At 50.5% G+C, this 19015-nt stretch overlaps 1 protein-coding gene across 1 annotated transcript; it reads left to right on the top strand.

Moving 5' to 3' along the window:
• The first annotated feature begins 288 nt into the window (after nucleotides 1–288).
• Nucleotides 289–12170, top strand: BNIP5 (BCL2 interacting protein 5). Its single transcript, XM_090280423.1, has 11 exons — nucleotides 289–941; nucleotides 1860–1979; nucleotides 3521–3585; nucleotides 3826–4066; nucleotides 4940–5071; nucleotides 6249–6310; nucleotides 6624–6864; nucleotides 7698–7829; nucleotides 8826–8890; nucleotides 10263–10505; nucleotides 12049–12170. Exons 1-11 carry the CDS (start codon nucleotides 311–313, stop codon nucleotides 12082–12084), a joined length of 1968 nt encoding a protein of 655 aa, XP_090136549.1. The 5' UTR covers nucleotides 289–310; the 3' UTR covers nucleotides 12085–12170.
• Nucleotides 12171–19015: the final 6845 nt, after the last annotated feature.

Genomic DNA, 19015 nt, shown 5'->3' with positions numbered 1-19015 from the left:
GTCTCAATGGACTAAAATCAAGGCATTGGCAGGGCTGCATTCCTTCTGCGCACTCAGGGGTGGGAGGGGGAGGGCACTGTGAGTCCCGGGGCATGACCTCCTGGGGCTCATTGTCCTCCTCTGGAAAACGGGGGCGAGGACACTCCTCCCTCCTAGGGTTGTTGAAGAATGAAAATGGGACAGCAGCTTTGCGAGTTGAGATCCCTCGAGTTTGTGGGTAGGGAGTATGGGCACGCTGGGCAGCCTGTTGGCCACCTGGCGGTCTCTAGCAGGCCTCTTCTAAGGGAGCTGTTTGTTTTGGTTGTAGCACATGGAGGGTCCCCAGGGCCCCAGGAAGCCTCTGTCGAAGAGAAGAGCCAGGTCTCTGGATAGATCTCAGAACCACAGGAAGGACTCAGAGTTGTGGGACAGCCAGTGCCTTTCCCTGCCTGCCACCCCCTCCGGGCAGGCGCTTCCAGGGAACGCCAGTGAGCGGAGCAGGCATTCCAAGAGCCCAGGGTCTTCGGAGGCTCCAGGCACCCCAGGCGTAGCCCACAGCCTGGAGGGGACCAAGGAGTTTCTCCCCAGGGAGCAGTGGCCTCTGCAGGACACCAAGAAGGACAAGACCCAGAGTCGGGCCCAGCAGGGGTTGCTGAAGACTGTGCTGAACTTCTTCCTGAGGACAGGCCCCGAGGAGACCAAAGAAAAGGCCAACAGGAGGGTCAAGGGGAAGGAGGGCCTCCCTCAGCCCGTGGAAACCTCTGAGTCACCGGGGGAGCCAGCTCCCAAAAAGAAAGCCCACGACAAGAAGGCCAGCCGCAAGAAACATGGTCACAAGAAACATGTTGATGAGGAGACCAGGGGTGTCCGAGATCAGGAAGCTGAAGGCCAAGAGGCAGCGCTACCCAAGATGGCTGCTGCCTCACGCTCCAAGGAGGCTGACCTGGGCCCAGGACCCCGGGGTGAGCAGACCATGCCCATTTCTATGGTAACCTCATTGCCTCACCCCTAAGGGATAGGGTGCTCTAAGCCAGCTGCTCAAACCTCTCAACAGAGGGGACATGGAAGGTAGGACAACTATCAGGAACTGTGAAACTTCTTTGGCTGAGAGCTTGATGCCTAACCTTGGTTCCCCCGCCAATTAGCTGTGTGGCCTGGGGCTGGCGACTTCCCTCTCTGAGCCTTAATTTGTGGGGGGAGGCCATGGCGCAGAGCTGGCATGTGGAAAGTGCTCTATAAATGATAGCTGTTGTTGTTAATTATTCTAAACAAGGGCCAGGGAGAAATGGGAGGGCAGGGATGGAAGTGAGGATGGAAGCCCCACCCTCCACACGAGTCCACAAGTGAGGCCTGGGGCTGGGTGTCAGGGAAGCAGGCAGAGCCAGCTGCTGGGTGCTGGTTCTAGACCTGGCTCCATCAGGAATAAGCTTGCTGTGTGATCTTAAGCAAGTTGCTGCCCCTCTCTGGAACTTTTGATTCCTCATTTGTGAAAAGAGGGAGCTGGTCCCTGCTGCGCCTTCCTTTTCTGACTCCTAATGCCCTGGCCCTGGAGTTGAGCACCCACAGGCACCTGGAGGGAGACGGAGCTTTGCCCTGTAGCATTCAAAAGGGACCGTGCTTTAATGGAGAGAAGAGACTCAAGGAAGATCCAGGATATTTTCAGGGGTGGAGGGAAGGAGGTCTGGGTTGAGGCAGCCTCTTTTCAAACGGAAACCTTGGTAGGTTTCTGGACTTTTCCTTAGGACTAGAGCTGGCTACAGCAGTGCCCTCCTGCTGGGAATTCTGGGCTGTTTCCTTGTGTCCATTAACAAAGTCAGAAGAATGTCACTGGTATACCCCCTTGCCCCCAACACCCACACTTGCTTTCATCTTTATTCCAGGCGGGGAGGATTCTGATCTCCACCAGTCCTTGCTCATTGAAGGCCGGGATGCTGGCACCTCGGCAACTTCTTCCCAAGCCACAGGCCGCTGTCAGGAAGAGGAGCTCAAAAAGCTTGACCGTGAGTCAGAACCTATTGTGCCCTCTTTGCCTAATGAAGTGGACTGCTCTGGATGACCACTTCGGTCTTAAATGGTCATCTTCAAAACACATGTGCTGATCTTGCCCCTGCTGGTGCTTCTGGACACATTTACTTATTTTAGAGTTTGACAGAACGGAGTCTCGGGAATTAGAATGGCTGCTAAGCAAATGCTCCCGCTTGTGTGTTAATAAGCATGGGACTTTTTTAAAAGTTTCTTTACATTTATAAAAAGAATTTAGAATAGAGATATATAGAATTTATATACATTTAAATACACTGAAGAGTGGAAAGAATAGATCTATGTACAGTCACATACTCACAGTTGTTAACAGTTGGCCATATTGGCTTTGCTTTGTGCACATGCGTATATACTTTTGTTGCTGAACCATTTTTAGTAATAAGACACTTCATTCTTAAATACTTAAGCATGGGTCATCAAGGAATAAGGAGAGTCTCATACACAACCACAGTCCTGTTATTGCCCCCAATAAAATTAATAATGCTCCATTAATCTAATTCCCTGTAAAGAATGGGCATATTTTTAAAGATATGAAACAGAGGATCTATCTGTCTGTCAAAGAATAACTAAAAGGCATTCAGTTGGTTATTGGGAAGGATGTTTATTTTACATGCTATTTTCTCACATGAGAGGGAATCAACAGGTAGACTAATTCAAGGAGTAAAAGCAAGCAGGATTTATAAATGAGAGAGAAGTGAGGGAGGCAAGTGAGGGGTGAAACAGTTTGCGGACACCCTGGGACACGGAATCTTATGTGAACTTCCTTCCATGTAAACTCATCAGCTAGCTGGCAGCTAGCAGAGGCCATTCTGGGCACATTGTCTTTGCAGAGGTGGACTGAGGTATCAAAGAAAACCGCTGATGTTGCTTGTGGCTTCTCTGTCAAGACTTGGTAGTATGGTTGAGGCATCCACGTGGGAGGTTGTCTGTGTCCTGTAGGCTAGAGTGCCTCTCTCCTCTAACCTCACCTTAGGCCAGGCTTCCACCATTTCTCCAGCTGGCATTTTGCAGATTGGAAAGTCAGCATTAGCTTTGCAAAGTGTTTCCAAGCACAGCCCCTTATTTGATGGCCGGATAGTCTTCTGGGGGAAGCAGAACAGGGATTATGATCCACAGTTCACAGAGGAAGAGATGAAGGCCCAGAGAGATTAAGAAATTTACCCAGCATCACACAGCTTGCTAAGCCCAAAGCAGATATTCACAGACCTGTAGAATTCTAAGAAAATGGTGGGGCATAAGTTTAATGTCTGAAGGACTGACCTGAAATTTCCTGCATGAAATTTTCTGCTTTTGCCCAGTACCCTTCCCTGACCTTCCAACCCTCTCTACAACTAGTCCCTGGAATGTAGTATTTCTGCCACCTCTGCGGCCTAAGGAGCTGTTTCAGGAGGACCCTCATTAACACAGAAGGCCCCAGTTGGTCTCAGAAGTCCAAGACAGTCTTCAGAAAGCATTCTCTGTGCATCTAGAACGATTAACCGATACGTTCACTTTCTTCCAGAGGAAACTATCATCCGGATGATAGTGCAAGTGCTCCGAGAAGCGGGAGACCGGTGGGAAGAAGAGGTGAGGGGCCAACTTCCTGTTAAGGTCCCCAGGGGCTTGTTTCCTCCCTGCTCCCTCTCCCCCTCCTCCCGCTCAAGCCCTACCTGTCCTTCCGGACCTCCCAGCTCCCCTGCTGGGGGCTCTGTCACCTCCCTTGCCTGGGCCCACCCTGAAGCATTTGCTGGCTATTGAGTTGCTTCTCAGGGAGCTTTTCTCTCTCAAGGTTGGGTCCTGACTCAGTTTCTCTCATCTCCCCCGCAGCAATTTCTAGCCTCTCATCCAGAGATGGCTCCACAAAACCCAGCACCAGTCTGCAGGAAGAAATCACAGGAGAAAAAGTCTAACCTCAGGAAAACCTCTTCTCATAAGAAACATGGTTCTGCGGAGCCCAAGAGAGCGGGGGCTGCAGATGTTTCCAGCCCGGAGTCCCGGCCGTCCAAGAGGCCCAGCTTTCTGTACCTGTGTGTTGGGGGCCATCGGCCCTCCACCTCCAGCAGCCTTGGTGAGCAGACTCACAGTTACCATAGCAACACTGTAGCAGCCTCCAACTCTGGAAGCTTCCCCAGGGCTGGGATTGGCCAATTGAAGAGCAGCCAGTCCAGCTGACTTTTGCTCTTCCCTGAGCAATACGGGGAGGGTCATGGGGAGGAGAAAAGGGACGCCAGCAGGCCACTGCCACACATGAAACCGCACTGTCTTGACAACCCAGCAAAGCCCCAGTGGAAATTGTATTCAGGGATCCCCATCGTCCTCATGTCTCTGCAACCTCAGCTTCCACACCCTGGCAGTGGGGAGCGCGCACAGGAAGGAACTGGAGACGGGGAGGCAGGAGACCTGGGCTCTGCATTGTGCTCTCTACGTTATTCTCCATCCCTGTGCCTCAGTCTCCTCGCCTGTGAAATCATCTCCATTTTACAGAAGAAGAAACTGATACTTAGGGAGGTAAAACAATGTATTCAAGGTCATGGTCCATCAGTGATGGAGCCAGAGACAGAGGGAGAAAGGATGTCCTGAGTGTCAGGGAGGAACAGCCTAGCAGACCATCCTGGGCAGGGTAATTTACATTTTAAAAAGGAGGGGGCAACACTTTATACCAAATAGTGGATTTTCATGCAGGGGACTCTGTCCAATGTGTTACATTATCCTGTGTCATTTACTCTCCACCTAGTGGATCAAACCAAGATGGTGGAGGGGTGAGGCTGTGAGGGGAGGGAGGCAAGGGAGCAGGTGTGTTGTTGTGCAAAGGCTTCACCTCCTCCCCGGCTCACTCCACCATGATCTGGCCGCGGAGTAGGTGGTGGAGGCGGTACTCACGTCTGTGCAGTAGTTAACAGACTCCGACTAACAAAACACACCACTTCCTTTTTCTTCTCAGATTTGGAAGAACCTGAAGTTCAAGAGACCTTGTCTACAGATCCTGGGGGTCCAAGTCCCTTCGAGCTTTCCACCCAGGCAGGAAGCCGGGGACCCAGAGAGGACGTGCTGCCAGACAGAGCCTCAGAATGCAGTCAGTACCCCTCTTTTTCCCAGAATCCCTTGGAAAATGTCTGACCTGGTCACTCCACTTGCTGAGGAGAAACAAGCAGAGAGAGGCTGAGACTTGCCCTGACCTCCCTCTGAGCACAGCGTGGGGTCCCCAGCACAGGAGCCAGCCAGACGGATGTTACTCATGCTGTCTGAGCCTCTGTGAGAGATGCCCTCCTTGGTGGGGCTGACATACGGCGCTGGAGGAAGGCACTGGCCCGTAGCATGGGCTTGGTAGATGGCGTGGTTTAGGGCCTGGGTTTGAATTTGGGCTCTGACCTCTTCCAGCTGCATTCACTTGGACAAATTGCTTCATCTCTGGTCTCAGTTTCCTCATCAGTATAATGGGGATAATAATAGTATCAACTTCACAGAGCAGTTGGAGGCGCTAAATGAGTTAATGTAGATAAAGCATTTAGAGCAGTACCGGTTATCAGCTAGTAAATGTTAGCTGTCAATTATTGTTATTATTATTGTTGTGTTTGTTCAGAGCTCCAGTAGGGGTAAAGAGGATAGGAAGGGGTAGGGGCCACAGAAGAGAAGCCCAGCAAATGATAGCTGGCATCATTATTGTTTTATCACTGGCAGAGCTGAGCTTACAATCATAATCACTGTCAGTTCCATGTGTCTGAAGATACTCTTAAAGATCTGCTTCCTCCCTGGCTGGGCAGCCCAGTTGGTTAGAGTGTTGGCCCCATGCGCCAAGTTTGTGGGTTCAATCCCCAGTCAGAGCACAAACAAAAATTAACCAATGAATGCATAAATAAGTGGAACAACAAATTGATACCTCTCTCTCTCCTTCAGATCAATTAAAAAAAAAAAAAAAATCTGTTTCCCACCCTGCCCCTTTCTGCCTTGTTTGCTTTTCACAAAAAATGTGCCTTGAAGGGGAATCGAGAAGGGCCCCTGTGCTGTTCCTTACACCTAAGGGTGGCACATCTGCGCCCTCACTGGGAATGGATACATGAATATGTTCCCTTGAAACCAGCTCTGCCCTCAGGCCAGGTGTGAGGAATCTGTGGGTCCCCAGTGGGCCAGGACTGGGACAGTCGCAAATGCAAGTCATTAGCAATCAGCCACCCAGAGCCTTAGGAAATGAAGACTGACCACAGAAAAGCTTTTCTCTTACCAGAGTGTAAGCAACTACTTTTCTTTTTTAGAGGAATTTATTCAGAAGATCATCGCCCTACTCCAAGATGAGGAGGAATTGGAGGGAGAGAAGGTGAGCGTGACATTCTGCCCTGACCCTCACTACGGCCACCCCCTGCCCCTGCCTGGCATAATAACTCCCCCCCCCCCCGCCCCCCAGTTCTACCTCTTGCCAGAGCCCCACTCCCAACGCTCCTCCCTGAAGCCTTCCTTGAGGCTGCAGGACTCTTGGTTTCCCATCTCTGAGCACCAAAGGCTCTTTTTTCTGGGCCACACCCTCTAGGCCACAGTGGGGCTCTCTTGTTTCAAGGGTTGCTTTCCCCAGATCACTTGTGATTTTCTCAAAATCAAGGGCCCTGACTCAATCTCTTTCATCCGGTCCACAGCAACTTCAAGTCCAGGAGCCAGAGGTGATTGTAGAAAACCTGGCCCAACCCCGCAGGAAGAAATCCCAAGAGAAAAAGTCCAGCTTCAGAAAAGCCTTTTCTCATAAGAAACATGGCTCCAAGGAGCCCAAGAGAGGGGGTGCTGCAGGTGCTGCCAGCCCGGAGCCCCGGGTGCTCAGGAGACCCAGCTATCTGCCTCTGTGTGCTGGGGGCCATCGACCCTCCATCTCCAGCAGCCTTGGTGAGTAGGGCTAGTGTTGCCATGGTAACAGGCTGCCTCTGACCTCAGGCTTCCTCCGGGGCAGGGGTTGGCCAGCTGTGTGGCCTCTTTTTCAGTCTTGACTTTTGTTCTCTGCTCTGAGCAGAGTGGGGAGGCAGGAGAGGATGAGGAGGAGGAGAGGAGCGGGTTGCTGGCAGGACCCACCACTCATAACACACTCCCCTGTCCCACCACACACACACACACACACTTAAAAACAAATGTGATATGAGAACAGTGCGCTGTATGTTAGACAAGTGCATCGGAAGTGCCTGGAAAGCTAATAGCAGAACACAGACGCAGGTCTGAGGAGGGAGCATGTGCCCTGGGCTGTCCTTTCCCTGCACCCAAGTGTGAGGCCCACTGGTTTACAGTGGTTACCCTGACATTTATGGAATGCCCACTCCCTGCCACTTTCACACATATTATCTAATTTAATCGGCTCACAAACCCGAGAGGCCAGTCTTATGACTCCCATTGGACAGATGGAGAAAGTGAGGTTCCGACAGGCTAGGTGACTCGGCAGAGCCTCGCAGTTAAAGGGAAAGCCTGCTTGCTTTCCTTCTGAGCGGAGAGGAGGCAGAGGGGGTTGGCGGGAGAAAGAAAGAGATTTCTGGAGGGGGCAAATAGGAGTCCTGTAAACTCCTCTGAGGAGGGGCCAGGGGAGCTGGGGGCTTCCCAGGAGCCTGGAAAACCAGAACACCTGTTGTGCCAGAGCCCACGGACAGCTGCTTGTCAGGACCTGGGCGCAGCGATGTGCTTGTGGACTTGAGACAGGTGCAAACACACTCACGCCAGCTTCTCTTTGCCCTCAGATCTAGAGGATCTTGAGTTCCAGGAGTCTTCACTTGCAGAAGGGGGACGGGTTGGAGCCTCAGAAGCACCCTCCCAGGTCAGAAGCCACAAGCCGGAGGGGAGACTTCTGCCGGATGCAGCGTGTGCGTCTAGTTAGTATCACCTGCTCTCACCTGGGTTGGTGCCCCACGGATTTCACAGGCCAAACCAGAGGCCCTGACTGGTGTGGCTCCATGGGTTGGGCATGTCCCACAAAGCGAAAGGTTGCTGTTTCGACTTCCAGTCAGGGCACATGCCTGGGTTGTGGGCCAGGTCCTCGGTGGGAGGCATGCGAGAGGCAACTGATTGGTGTTTCTCTCACAGGCCAAACCCGAGTAGGGAACTGGGAGGGCAGGGAGGAGATAGGGTTGGCCTTCCAACTGGGGCTGTTGGGACAGGGGTGGAGGTGAGGAGCCTTTCTCAGGTAGAGGACATCTGTCTGTGCTATGGGATGTAACTTCACCCCACCTCACCTCATTGGTTTGTTTCAATGTCTCATTAAGTTCCTCGCTTGCTCTGGGTCTCATAATCAGTGGCATACAGGCAAACAAGTTCTCGCGGGGGGCGGGGGTGTCAAGCAGGGAAGCCCCTATTTATCTGTAGCCCTTGCAGACTTCTGCGGCAAAAACATCCTCAGTGTGGCCAGTTTCAACTGCCAACAGTTGATAACAATAGGTCCACAATTTCCCTGAACATTTACAATTAACCTTTTGTACGAGCAGCTACCTGCACAGCACTGTTAATAGCCCCTGCTGATGGGCACGTTCCTGCTCCATCGGTAGGCATAGAGGTCCCCTCCCTGCGTTCTGATGAGCTGCCCCTGGTTCCAACTCCCACCCCTGACCGTTTGCAGCCTGGATGAGGGACAGCGGGAGTCTCCGTTTTCCCATCTGTCTCACGGTTACAGGTGAAGCGCAGCAGCCCAAAGGCCCTTCTGTTTCGATAAAGCAAACCTGAGAAAGCTCTCATGCTGCAGCTCTAGCTTAGGGAAGACTTTTCTTTGCCCTTCATGACCGTGTGCTGTGTTTAAGAGACAAACTAGTCTGTAACCCATGGGTGTGTTACTGCAGAACTTGTCAACAGTCTCAATTCTTCTCTATTTTCCTTAGAGGAGCTGCTCATCCAGAAGCTGGTGGCCCTTCTCCAAGTAGTGGATGGTCACCTGGGGAAGCAGGTAAGAACTACTTAGTTCTCCCAAGGTCTACCCCAGGGCCCTCATCAACCCACAGCTGAGACCTGAGTTCAATCCCCGTTTCTGTATCGGGGTGACCTTGGGCGTGCCCTTTAACCTCTCTGAGCCTTGTTTTCCTCTTGCAAAATGGGGGATAAATACCTACTTGACAAAGGTTAGTGCATATATATTTAGAAAATGCCACACATGTAGCAGAAGCGATAAATGTTAGTTTAAAATGATATAAAGCCCATGTGGCTCCCTGGCCAGCCAGGACCTCCCCCAATCCAAATCCTCCTTAAAGTTTTCCTCATGTCCCACCTCCCTGGAAGCCTCCTTCCCTGAGTCTGCATGGATTTGAATTGGGGGAGGTCCTGGCACACTCTTCAGCATCTGTACAGTTTCTGATTCTTTCAAGCTTTCAGATTTTCCTCCTCTGCTAGATAGCCTATAACAGACGGTTCCCTGCCCCTGAAAATCTCACAGTCTACTTGGAGAGACACACACATGTTGCATAGGAAGCGGTCACCAGGTGTGAGTGCAGGTGACAGATGAGTGATCAGGGTGGCAGACCTGTAGGTACCTTACAGTGTTTGGCCCAACTCCCCTGGGCCGGTGCCTGAACCCTTTTGCCTGAGGACTGACCCCCGAGCCGCTTTGCCACACACCTGGTAGGTTAGAACGAACACCCTCCTCCTCTCCTGGAGTAGCCATCAACCAGTGGCTGACAGGAGCTGGCAGACACACCCCGGCTCCTTGCCCTGGCGTCAGGGAGGACTTTGAGGAGCTGGGTCCTGGAGTGCCCTGTGGGGTCTGGGCTCCAGGTGCCAGCCTGTGTGGCTGCTTTCCCGTCCTTGTCCCAGGTCTGCATTTCCTATCAGTGTTCCTGGGTCACTTTCAACATACAGGAGCTGCGCCTCAGACCTTGGCTCTGGGTCGGCCTCAAGGGGAACCCAACCTAAGACATTTAAGTATTAAGACGAGGAGGCTTAGGGTGGAAACTAAAATTCATCCACTTCTACGGTGACAAAACATTTTACGTAAGTCACCTCACTTAATCCTCTCCCCCAACGATAATGTGGAGGGTGGGATATTATTCTTCCCATTTTTGACGTGACCAAGCAGAGGCTCAGAGAGGCCACACAGCTAGTAGTTGCGATTTAACCACAGTTGTCCGAGTCCGAAGACCTGCACTTTTTCCCCACTTTGTCCTGCTACTTGCAGCTGGAGATTGCAGGACAGATTCTCAACGGCTGTGGGTGGTGGAGGAGATGAACCTGGGAGCTCATACCAGGGACAATGAGGCGCCCCCAGCCTGGCCGTGGGTGGGAGGGTCATCTGCCAGCAGCACTGATGGCCTCATTTCTGCTTTCAGATCAGGCGACACCCCAGCTTTAAGAATGTTTTTTACCAGCTCCCAGACTCATCCCTCATAAAATTGACAGCCACCCTGCGCAGACAGGGCGCCTGCTCCTCTGACTCCAACAGGAACCCCTCTGAGAGGTCCTACCAGTTTGCCTTCGGCTTGCCTAACAAGTTTGCTGGCAACAGTCGTCACACTGCCCTCAGCCTGATGGGTCTGCGCTACCCCCACTTCCCATACAGGGAGGCCCAGCAGGTGAGAAATGGCAATGCTGCACAGGTGAGGGCAAGGCCATGGTCACAACAGGATCTGCTTCCTGTCCCCTCCCCTGCGTAGTTCAGGACTTGTGGGGTCCAGCTCAAGTGCCACCTCCTTGCTGAGGCCTTTTGAGACAGTTCTACACCACGGGGACCTTTTTCCTTCCCCAAACCTCACTGGTTTTACTTGCATCTTCTTTATGGGCTCTGGAGTCTGTGTGCATTTCACACTTTCTGACATCAGTATGGAATCTGGGCTGGCTGCTAGCTAAGCTCACCCTCTTGTTATTTCATGGGTTCTGCTGCTTGGCTTCCCAATTTGCGACTGTCATAAAACTTAAATAACAAAGCAAAGTTAAGATTACACTTGAATAGTGAGGTGTGGTGGAGGAAGATGAGAAGGCTCCATGGGCTCAGCTGTTTGCTTTAGGGGCTTCCCAGAGGTGGAGGTGCTCCACCACAGAACCACAGACCTCAGCTGATGGGTTAACAGCCTCTCTCTCCTCTGCCATTGCTCTCACTCTTCTGATTGCTTTCATGCTGTTCCTCTCCCCCAGGCTCTGAGATGTTCCCTTGGGAAATAATACTTACCACTGATTTTATATTTTAATCTGAGATTTCACATGTTTTCTGGAGGACCCTGATGAACAGTTTTCCCCACCCCTTTCAAATCCACATAAGATAACCTGCTTCCCAACAATGGACCCCGATCTCTAGAGCAGAAGCTACTGAATGAGGGTGTGACCTCAGAGGAAAGGAATGTGGTTTGTTGGTGCTGGGCGTGCAGAACCAGAACTTCTGTGTCCCTGGGAAACCAGAGCATTATTGCAGTGGTGTCACCACTCAAACCTGGTCTTCCCCTCCTGGAGGGACCTTTACAAGAAAGCTGGTCTTATTTCATGGTACTTGTACCTTGTTATTCTAATGCTCTGCACAACATTGGCTTGTTTTTCTACTGAGAATCCTGTGACCTTAGACCTCTCTTTTCTCAGCCCCATGGTCTCCTCCTGGAGAATAGGGATATTACCGATAATTTGCCCCCTAAAATAGATTAGGTCATAGTTTATCGGGCGATTTGAATTATTTGTGAAAGAAAGTACAGAAACATGAGTTCTGACATCCTCAGTAGCCCTAACTGTATCCTCTGGTTTCATTCATTCATTCATTCATTCATTCATTCATTCAATTAATAGATAGTGTACAAGGCACTGTGAGGGCCTGTGGAAAGTTCTGCTAGTGGAAAAGACAGAATATTTACTGATGACAAAATTAAATATCAGTTAAATGCCCAGTTAGTGGTAATTGAGGCCAATAAAGCAAATTGGTGTCCAGGAGGTGGCAGGCATTGATTTTGAGGATGGAGAGGCTGTAGCTGGGGGGGAAAGGACACTGTCGGAAGAAGGTGCTGTGTGAGCAAAGAACCAGGGGAGGGGTGAATTAGTGTGGTGTGTTGATGGGTTCATGAGAAGTCTGTTGTTATCAGAGTGGAACCCACAAATAATCAGGCCCTGGCTAAACTTCTGTTCTTTTTTTCCTCCCAGAACATCACAAGTCCTGAGATCCAAAGTCCAGATTGAAAGCTGTGCTTTGCATTCAAGCGCCCTTGAACAAGCCAAGCAATTGGTGGCTTCAGCCAGGACACCCTGAGGATGCTTCATGATTGTCCCAATCCAGGGCTTCACAGACACGGCCACAGACAAAAGAGGGCTGCTATTCTGCATCCTCACATCATCGTGGGCTTATTGAAACTGAGAATACACAAAGCATTCTTCCACAGAACGAGAGGCAGAGACTGTGAAGGGAGAAATAAGCACTGGACTGGGAGTCAGGAGACTCAGGAATCCAACTACTGACCTGCTTCAAACCTGTTGCAAGACCCTGTGTACCCTCGTCCTCGCCAGACCTTGAATTCTGGGTTGGAGTAGGTGCCCCACTATATCCCTTCCAGTTCTGTACTGCTGAAGTGTGTCTAAAAAGAGGTAGTGCATGTTTTTACTCTGTGGCTATATATACACTCCACACTGAGCTGGAGGCACTCAATGAAAGAATGAGTGCATGAATGAATGAATGAAAAGGTGGAGAACTCCTAAGATCCAGACAGCTTGTTAGGCATTCACAGGAGACCTTGCTCCTCAGCTGGAATTGTCCAACCAGTGATTCTATCTCTAAATTGTGGGTTAGGGAGAAAATGGGGGAGCTACCTTGACAAGCATTGGTTCGGGGTTTTGGACCAGGAGTCGAAGCCCTTACATTCTGCTGACAACACTAATGCCGACTTAATGTGCCCTTGGGTTTTTACTTTCATTTAAGAGTTACTAAATCCTTAATCTTATTTTTTATTGGCATATATTTGCTTGATTCACAGAGCTAAAAACATGCCACTATTCTATAAAAGACTTGCTGACATTTTTTCAGATGTTAGTTTTAAATGACTCTTAGTTTGAAAAGTAAATTTTTGTTTAATCTCTCACCAGAACATCCAGATGCATTTAAACAGATGTGCCTCTATGCACAACACATAATTTATTCAGTTGACAGTGCTTATCGCCCATCTCGACTTGTAGATGCCTCCCAGGAACTCTGCAGGCCTAACGAGGGAAGACCTATGGATTGGGGAGCATTGGTCTCAGAAACCTTCCAATGCTGTGTCCTATAATTCTATGATCAGAGAAAGGAAGCTGATGCCTTGCGGCTCTCCCATCTCATGGGGACTTGCCGAGAGTCAGTGAGAATATGAATGTGAAGTGTTCTGAAAATTACACAGTGCCATTCCATGTATGTCATTTTTATTATAGACACAATCCGGGAGTTTTCAGGAAGTTGGGGGAGGGCTTCACGCTGGATGACCCTGGATGGCTGCACAGGCGTGTCCTGCCCGAGAGTCCCGTGGCCCAGGAAGTGCTTAGTCACTCACTAGACATTGTGGATTTGTAGATTTACGATAACAATTTTCCAGCTGATGGCAGTAAAGTGTCTTGAGAAAGGGCCTCCTTCTGGTTTCTGTTCAAAGATGAGGTGTGGGCTATTAAGGGCTCTGCCTTCTACACAGCTGAGCAGTTGCAACAACTTGGCTCCAGTGACCCATTTGCCACGTCTGTTACCTCCAAGCAGGCCCCGCAGGGCGGGCGAGGAGCACGGCCCTTGTTCATGCCTGGAACACATGGCCACAGGGGAGAGGGTGTTAACACCCGGATGGCAAACTCAGTCTTGTCACCCTCCATGGACATTGTGCAGCTGTGGTGAACCTGTGACGAGTACCACCGTGGGGTGGGACTGGGGCGAGATCGGGGGCGGGGGCGGCGGCCGGGGCAGGAAGAAGCCCAGGGCAGAGAGGCCTGAGGCAAAGTTTAGGAATTTCAACTAAGGATATCCAAAAGTCATTTAGTGTTACTGCTTCTAAGAAGTTGGGGGTGGGGGGCGCTATTTATGGATTTATTTTAGGCAGTGTTTAGGAATACAGCACCAAAATGTGAAGGATAGGAATCAGTTTTAAATGGGGGTGAGGAACCTTCTGTATGTAGTTTCTTATTTGGAGTGATGTTCTTTAAGCTGCTTGAGTATTTGGTATGAGCTCCCGATGCTGGCATCTAAGTCTCATTTTTGTACTAAGCTATTTAAACAAATAAAGAAACTGACTTGCACAAAGGTCTCACCTGGATTATTCACAATGGGACAAGGTGGGGGTTAGCCTCCTGGGCCCTGCCTGGGGACCCTCTCTGGATGCTTTCCAGGTGTCCCATCCTTGGGGAGCCAACCTGCTGAGGCAGTAAAACAAATGCTCTGGACTAAGTATCAGGAGTCCCTGCCCGTAGGTTGAAGACTTTGGAGGCAAGATGTTTGCCCTCCAGAGCTGACATTCTACAACTCTGTGACTCTTAAGGTGACAATTAATTGTATGTCCAGGAAAATGTGGGCCAGTCCTGATTCTATATCATCTGTTTTATTACTCCCCAAATTCTGGTACCTAAATTCTGTCACTCAGGACCAGGATAGAATTGACAGAATACAGTGCCTGGTTTCTGGTCTAGAAAATGTGGTCTCCATTGAAAGGCACTAAAGGCCTCCTTTTCCCTGTCTCAGATAACACGTGAGTTCTTCCAGTGGCTCCCTGGGGAAGGTGACCCTTTCGGGTGGTAGCTTGTCTTCTTTTCCAACCAGGTTTCCACTACCCAGGCCTTGAGGGCTCACTGTAATGCTCTGAGGAGGACAGCAGAGGGCAGTGTTATTACCCTCATCTCCCAGAGGAGGGCGCTAAGGCTCAGAGTGGGGCCGTGCCTTGTTCAGGGTCACACAGTCACCTACAGACAGAACAGGCCAGTACACAGCTCTGAGAACCCCTGTTTGTTTGTTTTGTTGTTTCACATATTTTATTTTTTTAAAAGAAGGGAAGGGAGGGAGAAAGAGAGGGAAAGAAACATCAATGTGTGGCTGACTCTCACATGCCCCTATGTGGGGACCCGGCCCGCAACCCAGGCCTGTGCCCTAACTGTGAAGTGAACCAGAGACCCTTTGGTTCACAGGCCGGAGCTCAATCCACTGAGCCACACCAGTCAGTGTGTGCGAGAACCCCTGTTTTAATGTTCCCCATTACTGTCTAATCCATTCAACCAATATTTATTGAGAATGTACCATATGCCAGGTCTGATGTAAAAGACACGATCCCACCCTCAGGTGCTGATGGGCCTCACTGGTTATGGGAATTTTGTGCCAATGGGAATATGGGGTGGTGGACACCATGTGAGGGTGGGCCTTCCTCAGTCACACCATGGAGACTTTCAAGAACACTGGGGTTCATGGCAGACCTTGCTGCTTTGACAGGCTTTTAAAAGGTGGACAAGTAACATCAGGACGTAGTGAACCTACCTTCTCACCCTAAGACATCAGGAGACTAAGTGGGTGAATCAGAGATAATGGGGTCAGTTGAGAGCTGGTTGAGTTCAGGGTGTTAGCAGGGTCACAGCAAGGGCCGCACGTAGCTGTCGTTCAGACACACGTGTCTAGAAAACCTGAGAGGGTGCTGGCCTTGGCCTTGGCACCAGTGAGACCTCCCAATTTCAAAACATAGTGACTGTGGCATCAAAAAACAATCCAATATCCCTGGCTGGTGCAGCTCCATTGGCTGAGTGTTGGCCTGTGAACAGAAAGGTGGCCAGTTTGATTCCCAGTCAGGGCACATGTCTGGGTTGTGAGTTCAGTCCCCCATTAGGGCACATGTGAGAGGCAAGAGATTGATGATTCTCTCCCTCACGGTCTCCCTTCCCCCCTCTCAATAAATAAATAAATATTTAAAAAACCAAAACCAAAATAATCCGTTTGTGTTTTTTTAAGCATAAAAAAGAGAAAGGAACTAATTAGGGGTTGCCAAATTTAGCAAGTAAAGATATGGGGGCCCAGTTAAATTTAAATTTCAGATATAAAAAATAATAATTGTAATATTGGAGACATACTTATACTAAGTCATTATGCATTGCTTATCTGAAATTCATGCTTAACAAAGGTTCTGGTATTTCATCTGGCAACTCTGGAACTAATGCAAGAACAATCTTCTTGATTGCCTCAAAGTGGGGAAATAGGAAATTAAGCAAAATGAAGGAGAATATATAAGGGGATTTATTGATACTTATAACTAACATAAGAGCAGCTGGGCTCTGAATACAGGCTTTGGGTTAAAACAGCAGTTAATATCACGGTCAGCTCTCCCTTGCATACCAGGGAACACGCACTCCTGAGTTGTGCAAAACTGATACCTTCCCTCCCATGGTTCCCATGCCTCAGGCCTCTGGGCACACAGGCACCTGCCAAAGGCAAGACGACTCCTGGAGGGAAGGCCTGTGGCCAAGTGGAACACTCCACAGAACCAGTGTGCTTCCCTTGACTGGCCTGGGCCACAGATCAGAGTAGGCAAGGGGGTCCAAGGACACCTGAGACTTGATTCTGCTCAGGCCTCTTAAAGTTACATTCAGGTTCTTCTAGGCAGAAGCTTCTGAAGGGGGCTTGCATAGACTTGTGTTCCCTGACTTGGTCCTCTTAAAAGTAGGCTCCACTGGGGCCTCCTTGCCATAATAGCCCCACCCTCCATGGCTACATTTGCAAGTGTCCTCCCAGGTGTCCCAGCCCAGTTCAGGGCTCTCTTCCAGCCAGTCCTCTGGGATTTTCATCCCAGGATTTGTTAGGCAAATGCACCCGAGGCCTGGGGACAGCCTGGGCCCCTTTACTGGGTCTGGCAGGGGCTGGAGGGTACGTACACTCCGGGGAGCAGAGGGGTTAAATTTTTTCTGACAGGCTGGAAAAAAAATTGAGGCAGAAGGTCTTTCTCAGGGAATATTTTCCCTTCGGTGTGAACAGCAGAGTCCGCCTTCATTCGGGCTGCAGGACCAGCAGGGCAGGGACGTTTGACCCCCCAGTTTCCTCTACAGCCACACCAGGACTCAGGGAAGTCCAGGCCGCCAGCTGGACACGGCTGCCCCATGCGGCCCCTGGGGAGCTCGGGAAGGCTGGAGCAGCTCGGCTCTGTCAGGGGGTTCCAGCATTTGGCTGAGGCAGAGTCCAGTGGTTCCAAGTCAAGCCTTTAGTACACTATGTGAATTAAGAACAAAACACAAGAAGAACCTGGTTTCTTGACACCACAGGAAACAGGAAAGTGTCCATGTTCAGCCCAGCCTGACCCCCCCAGAGTTTTGCCCTGCGGACAAGATCCTGTGGGCTAAGACTGATCTGGAAGGGCTCTGGGCCTTCCTCTCAACCCCAGCCTGAGTTTGCTCCTTGGAGATGGGCCAGATGTCTGTCCTTGTCCATCCATCTGTCCAGAGCAGGATAGTGGAAGGGTTGGTAAGCCCAGAGGTAAGCTGAGAGGATGTTTAGACAAGAAGTTGCTTGCCTGGGGGAAGCAGGACCCTCTACACCAACAGGCTTGATCGTGGATGTCACCCTGGTCCCCAAAAGACCAAGGTGAGGGGTCGGCAACTGAGAACAGGGGAGAAGCCTCGGCCTCAGGCTCATCAAGTTCTCTCTGGTTCCAGCTCAAGTTTTCTCTCTTGGCTCACAGCGTCCTAGAGAAAGACACGGATTCATCATTTCTAAGTCCCTCACCTGGGACTTCCTGCCCCTTGTCTCCAGCTGAGAACATTCCTCACAGAGTCACACCCTTTGGGTAGCCCTGAGCAAGCAGGCAGCCCAGCAATCGCCGACCTGATGCGTCCAAATTGGAACATTCCTTTTTTACCCAAAGCCAGTCAGAAGGTTCACTTGTTATCCAAGGGTCTTTCGCAAATGGAGAATCCTATTTTCACAGCAGGAGTTGATAAAATAGTGTTTGAAGCATTATTAAGTATAGATAAGTCTGGTTAATATTTGGGTTTCCAGAAAAGGGGGAGGTGGAGTGGCTGTGGGGTGCCGAGTGCCGCTGTGCAGACTGCGCCCTGTGAGGGACACACTGCCAACACGAGGGGTAGGCACTTCGTGGACACACGTGCTATTGCACCGCTTTCTGTGTGGTATTGACACGGTTTTGTAGCTTTGTACTTCTTTCATGCAGATTTATAGCAGTTAACTCTCCATTGTTTGAACAAAATTAGTGTATTAAAACAATCTTCTAGCAGCTGGCAGTCAAGTTCTCAAGGAAAGGGTGCTGTTTTCTTAGAGCACAAGGCATTACATGTGCTAGTGTTGGCCTTGACTGTGACCAGGAAGAGGCAGGGGAGGGCAGAAAGGACACTGGGTTGATGGTACTCAGGGGTCAGCACAGCAACCGGGACAGGGAAGGCAGTGCCCAGCCTCCAGGAACACCCTGGGGAGTCCCACACCTCAGGGCGGCTGTGTTCCTGGATCCTGCTGGGGTGAGGCCTATCGGTAACCCAAAAAGTTTTGGGAGCAGACAGCCCAGAGAGAGCGAGTGGGTAGGGAGCAGACCTGGATGTGAAAAGTCAAGGAAGCACACATGAGGAGAAGGGAGACAAAAGCTGGGGATGGGAAGACCTGAGTTCCAAGCCTTTCTCTACCTGCTGTGTGACCCTGGGCAAGTCACTTGCCCTCTCTGGGAAATAGCAGGAAGACACCTACTGAACCCACCTTGGAAAAATGCTGGGATGAGAATTTGCATATTACCAGGTAGTTTTCAAATCTGACTATGTCATTCTGTTGTTTAAACTCCATAATGACTCCCCAGCACCACAGGCAAAGTCCAGCCTCCTTTGCATGGGAGCCTGACTTATCTGCCTTGTCTCCCTGGGCACCTCTCAGTGTGACTCCAGGCCTCTCGCTGCCCAAACAGAGAAACGAGGACTAGACCCTGTGACTTCTGACTCTTGCTCCAGCTCTGGTGACTGCTTTGGGTGGTTGTGTCGCTCTGTGGTCGACATCTAGATGCTGGTGACAGACCCTGGATTTGGATCCTAGTTCCACCTGCCAACTGAGCATGTTACTTAACTCCCCAGTGCCACCATGCTTAGGACATAATAACTACCACATAAGTTTTAGCTGTTACTATTACATTCACATCAGAATAGGTGT

This window comes from Furipterus horrens, unplaced genomic scaffold (genome assembly GCF_987537825.1).
Source record: "Furipterus horrens unplaced genomic scaffold, mFurHor1.1.pri manual_scaffold_6, whole genome shotgun sequence".
Lineage (NCBI taxonomy): Eukaryota > Metazoa > Chordata > Mammalia > Chiroptera > Furipteridae > Furipterus > Furipterus horrens.
The sequence above is the reverse complement of the archived record's forward strand: the minus strand, read 5'-3'. Positions and strand labels throughout refer to the sequence as shown.